Source organism: Triticum aestivum, chromosome 7D (genome assembly GCF_018294505.1).
Source record: "Triticum aestivum cultivar Chinese Spring chromosome 7D, IWGSC CS RefSeq v2.1, whole genome shotgun sequence".
Lineage (NCBI taxonomy): Eukaryota > Viridiplantae > Streptophyta > Magnoliopsida > Poales > Poaceae > Triticum > Triticum aestivum.
This window is the reverse complement of record NC_057814.1, coordinates 587,889,700-587,898,055: the sequence shown is the minus strand read 5'-3', so window position 1 is coordinate 587,898,055 and position 8,356 is coordinate 587,889,700. Positions and strand designations below refer to the sequence as shown.

Below are 8,356 nucleotides of genomic sequence, written 5' to 3'. Positions count from 1 at the left end.
TGCTTTATTCAAGAGAGAAGCCTCTAGTGAAACCTATGGGCCCCGGGTCTATTTTCCATCATATATTTTCATATCTATAAACCAAAAAACCCAAAAATACCTTGCTGCAATTTATTTGTGTTTACTTTATTTTGCCTTTTACTTATCTTTTATATCTATCTCTATTAGATCTCACTCTTGCAAGTGACCGTGAAGGGATTGACAACCCCTTTTTCGCGTTGAGTGCAACTGTTTGTTAGTTTGTGCAGGTGCATATATTGGAGACTTGCTTGTGCCTCCTACTGGATTGATATCTTGGTTCTTAACTGAGGGAAATACTTATCTCTACTTTGCCACATCAACCTTTCCTCTTTAAGGGAAAAATCAACGCAAGCTCAAGAAGTAGCAGTTACCGTATGCTATTCCTTTTGCTTCACGATATGTTACAAAACCCGATGTGACATATATCGGCTTCCCCATGAGTCAAACGCATTGTCACTATGCCAGTCCCCTAATTTCTGGTTTGTTCTATTTTCTCGTTCTCGTGTTCCGGCAACCTTGTGAGCTATTCATGCTATGTCTGGCCAGATGATGATAGACGCAGTCATACCGAGAGGGCCGTAAGACTATCTCTCCATCCTCGAGGAGCAAATCTCAGTCTCGAGCTATCTAGTCCACTGGCCTACATTTCCAATAAACTTGTAAGTTGTCGTTATGATCACCCTATTATGGTTGATGTTAAAACAACCCCATAGTGCATCATCCAGTATGAAGTGACTCGATACTCTCATGATCTAAGGAATTGTGCATACGTTAACATCCCATTTTATGGAGTATAGACTTGATACCAGATCATCTCTAAGTATAACATTCAACATGGGTCAATTCAACATAAGTGTTCTTCTCACTTCGTGCCCTCAATGTTGCCAATATTATCATTACTCTTAACTCATGCCTATGACCAGGAAAACAGAACCATCATGCAACACTTGAGCTGCTCCTAGAGGTAAGACTAGGAATCTATTTTACGTTTATAATTCTACACGTGCATATGAGTTTTCCTGAGCCTCTTGGTTATCACAAACTCAAGAGCCATAGCAGTTATAACATAGAACATAGACATTAATCATATATTTGGAAATAAATAATACAATTATTATTGCCTCTAGGGCATATTTCCAACAATTCACAGGTAGCATTGATAATAACATGATAGACTTTCTTTTCATCCAGATAAGTATATCTAACTGTTTTTGGTGGAGGTGTTAAATCAAACATCGACTCTCCATTTGGAGGACGTGGTGGCTTCCCCAAAGTATCAGGTAGAATATTTCCAACAATTCACACTTCACAGGTAGCATTGATAATAATAGGATAGACTTTCTTTTCATCTAGATAAGTACATCTAAGTTTTTTTTGGGTAGAGGTGTTAAATCAAACACCAGGTCTCCCTTTCGAGGAGTTGGCTTCCCCAAACTATCAGGTGGAATATTAACTTTCAAGAGTGGTGGTTGAAAGTGAAAATTTTCATCAATTTGTCTCCTATATTTATCATTAATAAGACTCTCATGATCTATCAAAAATTGCTCCAGTTGGTCATCTAGATGAATACCTGTTGAAGCAATTTGCGCAAAATCATCTTTCATATTGGTATGAAGAGTATTTGGTTGATTAGCAAACCTAGAAAAAATAAATTCAACTTGATCAGCACATAATTTAGCATCAACTTTTTTCTTGAAACAATCAACTACAACACTAGCAGTATGTTAAAAAGTTTTACTGAATACAACAATACAAAAGTTCTCTTGGTTCAAACCAAGAACAAGGAAATCATAGGGTAGTTAGTTTTACCACATAAGACATCAACATCTTTGAGAATTCTAACAGGGTCCTATGCTCAAGGGTAATACATCCTTAATTAGAAATTAATTTGATAAAGAGAAGGGAAAAAACACTAATTCTTGCACCAATACCACACAAGCCAAGATAACTACGAGTCTCTATAGTAATAGAAATTACAGGTGTTCCAGAGTTGTGATGGCTCTTTTGCTTTATAACGTTGGAAGTTGGTTCCATTAAACACACAGTTTCCTCTTTAGGGTTCTCAATATTTAATTCTTTCATCATACAAAGTTCAGGTTGTGCCTCTACAAATTCGTAAGGAGTATGACAGTTATTACTACTATTGCTTTTAGTAGCAGAGTCCATCACATGATCTCTAATTTTCATGGGAAAGGATGGTTCAACATACTACTCGGCAGCAGATTCCACCTGCTTAACAATGCTCACACAGATTTCTTTCTCAGAAGAACTATTACTCTCAGGAACATCTTTAAATTCGCAAACAAGATGTACCACCACATGTGTTTCATGACCTTGCCCACAGATCAGTAGGAGATCCATCACAAACGCTGTCCACTGCCTCCGGTAGCGATAGTAACCCAAATAACCATGTAACGAGATTTAACGGGCATCAGCGCTTCTCCGGTCACTAGTATGGTGCCACATATCTACTGATAACCAAGATAAGACCCATACCTCTGACCCACCAAACTCCGCACCATTGTCGTCGCCACAACACCGCGGCCGCTGGCGATGGGAGGAAATGGGTCGGACGGAATGGGAGAAGGAGGCAGTGGATGGCCGTTCGCCCAAGTGATGAAACATAGCGGCTAAGTTCACGAGAGACACTAAATATGCCTCTGATTGATTATAGCCCCCTTTTGGGTGTTGTATAATCTTTTCGTCGAACAAGGCTCCCCTACTTTTCATTACTTATCATAATGGAAATACAACAGTTTGGCAAAACATACATAGGGTGCGGGACGGGAAAGGGAAAAAGCAACTTCCAGTATTACCAGAAAACCCACTGCGCACACTCGCAATCGGCTTGTGCACTACGTGGCGAAAACCTGGTAAAGTGTTTCGTATATACATACACGTACTAGTGATTCATAGAAATAAACTAGTAGGAGTAGTTGTTTATATTGATCTCAGGATTCACGGTCTTTGCTCGCTCCACATATAATGTCGATCGATCGATGAATCCTCTACGACGAACTGATGGCATATGCAAGGCCTGATCATGGATACATAGATGCATAGGTCGATCATGACTCAGGAGGATGCCCTGCCGACGTACTCGACGTCGAAGAGGAGCGTGGAGTTGGGCGGGATGACGCAGGAGGTGGGCTCCCACCCCCTGCACCCGGCCCCCTTCTCCCCGTAGGCCAGCTCCGGCGGCAGCCTCAGGCTCCGCTTCCCACCTGAAAAACCACACCAGAGCACCGACTCACACCGGGGAATTCAGTTCAGAGCAGAACGACGTGAGCTCGGCTGAGGCGTCGCGTACCGACTCTCATCGGCGGGATCCCTTCGCCGCCGGCGAGGCACAGGTCCCACCCCTTGATCACCTCCCCCACGCCCACCATGATGGTCAGCGGCCTCCCGCGGCCGTAGCTGCTGTCGAACACCGTGCCGTCCTCCAGCATCCCCCGGTAGTGCGCCTGCAGTGCGCGCGCCACGCCATGGCCAAACCACGACGAAACCGGTCAGCGTGCAGCCCGCGACTACTATCGGAACTACGCTAAGCCAGCGCGTGCATCAAGAACTTAATTAATCACTGTGGCGGAGGTTGGGCGCGAATTCGACTGACCTTGATGAGCTGGCCTTTGACGGCCTCGGCGCCGGTGCCGACGACGCGGTCGCAGAAGGCGAGGCCGGACGGTGTCGCCTCGAGCGCGCACTCATCTGCGGCGGCCGCTGCGGGGAGGACGCGTGAGAGGAGAGCGGCGGACAGGACGGCTGCCGCGGCCTCGCGCCGGCGGAGGACGACGTTCTTGGTGCTGGCTCCCGCGCCGGAGTCCGCGCTCGGCGCCTGGGCGCAGAGGGGCGGCCGGGTGTTGGGCTTCGGGAGGCTGAGCAGGAGGCGGGAGAGCGGCGAGGTGGAAGCGGCGGGAGCCATGGCTGCTGTGGCTCCTTGCCTCCTCTCGGTCAAGGCAGCTCACTCGAACCAGAAGGCGCCGCGTCACTACTCACTAATGGATAAGGAGGGTCATGTGTTTGTCAACTGCCGTGTGATTCTCAGACGATGCGCATCTGGGCCGTCGGTGCCAGATCCAATGGTCGTGAAGAGATACCAGATGCAAGCGTCATTCGGTTGTTTGAAGAAATCCTCAGAACCTAGCAGGCGAAATATACACCAGACTGTGTGTGTTGTGTAGCAAAGAGAAATCTCAGTTTTTTTTTTGTGAAATTACCGTTTTTTATATTTTTAGCAGTAAACCACACTTTATTAGATTGTCTCAAGGTTTACAGGGATAATTAGGTGATAATGGGAAGCCCCTAGCCGCACATCTTTTTTTCGAAAAGGGGGGTTCGCCCCAGCCTCTGCATCGGAATAATGCATACGGCCATAATTATTAATAAGCAAAAGGTACAACACAAGTCTCCAAGTCTCCAGGTCTCGAACAAGAAATGAAAAGAAGGCTCACGGAGAGCAAAACAATAGTAGAAAAAGCCACAACCGGCTAGAAAAAAAGATAGGAACACTAAATGCCTATCCTATTACATGACCGCCATCCAAACCGGTTGAAAATATCCCGTGCTACCATCTCCCATCGGGTAGATCCAGTAACCAAACGCTCCCTGGCCTCCGTCGGAGTGAGTAGCGACCACATACGGATCAACGCAGTGGCTCTGAAGATAGCCTGCAAAAAATGAATATTTGTTGTTCTGTTAAAGACCAAATCATTTCTGCAATTCCAGATTGCCCATAACATAGCACAAACTCCTACACGAATGTGTCTCGCCGTGTCAAAATCTATCCCATCAAGCCACGCCCCAAATAACATGGTGATGGAATTCGGAGGAGTAATGTTAAATGCTATGTTAACCGTCCGCCACATAATTTTTGCCAGAGGGCAATCGAGAAAGAGGTGTTTGATTGATTCATGTTGGTCACAAAAGCTACATCTCGTAGAACCTGTCCAATTGCATTTTGCCAAATTGTTCTTGGTTAAGATAACTTGTTTATGTACAAACCACATAAACACTTTGATTTTCAAAGGAACTTTGACTTTCCAAACATGTTTCGGTCGGGGAATCGCGCTAGAGTTGATAACATCCAAGTACATGGATTTAACCGAAAACTCTCCACTCTTTGTTAGTTTCCAGCACAGCTTGTCGGGCTGTTGAGACAACTGGACATCCATCAATGTTCTCACAAGATTGAGCCAGGCTTCCCAACGGCTCCCTACTAGCGTCCTCCTAAAATGAATGTTGAGCAGAGTAGACTGCAGCACTGTTGCAACGTAAGCGTCTCTACGCTGAACAATGCTATACAGAGATGGATATTGGAGTGCTAGGGGCGTCTCTCCTAGCCATGTATCCTCCCAGAATCTCGTAGCGGTACCATTCCCAACTATGAATCTTGTTCTATTGAAAAAAAGCGATTTAACTCTCATCATCCCTTTCCAAAAAGGCGAGTCAGTCGGCCTCACCGTCACCTGGGACAAGGTTCTAGAGTGGAGATACTTGTTACGTAAGATCTGAGCCCAAGTGGCCTCCGTCTCGACAGAAAGCTTAAACAGCCACTTGCTAAGAAGACATCTGTTCTTCACCTCCAGGTTTTCAATGCCTAGACCCCCTTGGTCTTTCGGCCTACAAATTATATCCTATTTAGCAAGTCTGTATTTTCGTTTTAGCTCATCACTCTACCAGAAGAAACGAGATCGATAAAAGTCTAGCCTCTTCCGGACTCCAACAGGACTCTCAAAAAAGGAAAGGAGAAACATGGGCATACTCGTGAGGACCGAGTTAATAAGAATTAGTTGGCCTCCGTATAACATTAGCTTGGCTTTCCAGCAGCTCAGTTTCTTCTCAAATCGATCCTCAATACACTTCCATTCTCTGTTGGTTAGCTTACGATGGTGAATTGGTATACCTAAATACGTGAAAGGTAAAGCCCCCAACTCACACCCGAACAATTGTTTGTACGCATCTTGGTCATCATTAGCTCTTCCAAAACAGAACAATTCGCTCTTATGGAAGTTGATCTTTAACCCGGTCAACTGTTCGAATAAGCATAACACCAGCTTCATGTTTCGCGCTTTTGCCAAGTCATGCTCCATGAAGATGATAGTATCATCAGCGTACTGCAGGATGGATACACCTCTGTCAACTAAGTGCGGGACAAGGCCTCCTACCTGGCCCGCCTCCTTAGCCCTTCCTATAAGAATTGCCAACATATCGACCACTATGTTGAAAAGAATAGGTGACATCGGATCTCCTTGCCTCAGTCCTTTGTGTGTTTGGAAGTAGTGACCTATGTCATCATTCACTTTAATCCCAACACACCCTTTTTGTGTGAAAGAGTCTACCTGGCTTCTCCAGGCCTAATCAAAACCTTTCATACGCAAAGCTTGTTGAAGCAAAGGCCATTTGACCTTATCGTACGCTTTCTCAAAGTCCACTTTGAAAACAACTTCGTCTAGTTTTTTCATGTGGATTTCATGGGTTGTTTCATGCAGGACCACAACCCCTTCTAGGATGTTTCTGTCCGGCATGAAAGCAGTTTGGGACGGGTGCACCACAGAGTGCGCAATTCGCGTAAGCCTGTTCGTCCCGACCTTGGTGAAAATTTTGAAACTTACATTAAGAAGACAGATAGGCCTGAACTGCTCGATACGAACAGCCTCTGTTTTCTTAGGAAGTAAAGTTATCATTCCAAAATTTAATTGAAACAACTGAAGGTGTCCAGAGAATAGGTCATGGAACATCGGGAGGAAATCTCCTTTGATAATATGCCAGCACTTTTTATAAAACTCCGCCGGAAAACCATCTGGCCCAGGAGCCTTATTGTTTTACATTTGTGCAATGGCCTCAAACACCTCTTTCTCCGTAAATGGGGCGGTCAAAATATCATTCTCGTCTGCCGCAAGTTGAGGGACATCCTCAACCCTGGACTCATCTAAGGATACAAAATTATCCTCCGGAGGTCCAAACAACTGCTTATAGTAATTAGTTATATAAACTTTAAGGTTCTCTTGTCCTAAAATCGTCCCATCATCTTGCTCAAGCTGAAATATCCTCTTCTTTCGGTGCTTGCCATTTGCAATCATATGAAAGAATTGAGTGTTGTCATCCCCTTGGATGATTTTGCGAACTTTAGCTCGCAATGCCCACTTCAATTCCTCCTCTCGAAGGCGTTCTTTCAGTCTCAACTCCGCCTCCATTTTAGTTTCCAGCTCTCTGGTATCTAAAATAGTGGATTCAGCTTTATTATCGAGGGATTGAATAAGTAGAAGGAGCCTTTCCTTCTCAGCCTTATATATCCCATGCGTATGCTTTGCCCATCCACGAAGGAATCGTCGTAGATGCCTAATCTTATTCTGCCATCTTTCAACAGGAGAACTCCCTCCTAAATATTTAGCCCATTCCCTTGCTATCAGATCTAGGAACCCTTCTCTTTCAAACCACGATAAAAAGAAAAGTAATTTTTATTCCCCACATGGGTGGCCTCACCAGAATCAATTAGCAATGGAGTGTGCCGAGACTGCGTGCGATAACGCTTGGACTGTTACCAGGGGAAACTTCTGCTCCCATTCGACTCTGGCGAGGACACGGTCCAACTTCTCAAAAGTTGGGTTTGGTAACGAATTAGCCCAAGTGAATTTCCTACCAGAAAGCTCTATCTCTCTAAGATCCAAGCTTTCGATTATGGTATTGAACATGAACGACCATCTGCCGTCAAAATTCTCATTATTCTTTTCCTCCCTTCTTCGAATAATGTTAAAATCGCCCCCAACGAGAATTGGGAGCTGCTCACTACCACAAATACGGACGAGATCAGCCAAGAAATCAGGTTTGAGTTCTGGTTGCGCGGCACCATACACCGCCACCAATGCCCAATTAAACCCATCGGCTTTTGATCTGACCCGAAATTTTACCGCAAAGTCCCCCATGACCATACTCCGAACTTCCAACGAATCACACTTAAATCCAAGTAAGATCCCGCTGGACCTTCCTCTTGGAGGTAGACAATGCCAGTCGACACCCCCAGAAAGAGTGCTAAGGAACTGGGGGGTGAAGTTGGCCCTTCCAGTTTCAGAAAGGGCGATAAAGTCCAGCTTGTGCTCAATAGACGCATCAGCTAGAAACCTTCTTTTAGCCAAGTCTTTAAGACCTCTGCTATTCCAAAAAATTCCTCTCATATTTCATCATGAAATTTTTTAGAGGACGGATCCTAGCACTTCTACGTACTGCCAAAACTGGATAAACGTTCTGCTTCCACTTTCGCTTAGGCTTATTTTGGTCTGTCACAACCGGTCTCCGTGGACCTAACCTCTGGAACATCAACATGGATCGAGTCCCTAGG

The 8,356-nt window shown here is 45.0% G+C and overlaps 1 protein-coding gene across 1 annotated transcript; it reads right to left on the bottom strand.

Moving 5' to 3' along the window:
• Positions 1-2,725: 2,725 nt before the first annotated feature.
• LOC123168690 (peptidyl-prolyl cis-trans isomerase FKBP13, chloroplastic) lies at positions 2,726-4,011 on the bottom strand. The gene is made up of 3 exons (XM_044586559.1): positions 3,635-4,011; positions 3,332-3,485; positions 2,726-3,245 (listed from the first exon to the last, which is right to left on the bottom strand). The coding sequence occupies exons 1-3, from the start codon at positions 3,941-3,943 to the stop codon at positions 3,097-3,099; spliced, it is 612 nt and encodes a 203-aa protein (XP_044442494.1). The 5' UTR covers positions 3,944-4,011; the 3' UTR covers positions 2,726-3,096.
• Between the last annotated feature and the right edge of the window lie 4,345 nt (positions 4,012-8,356).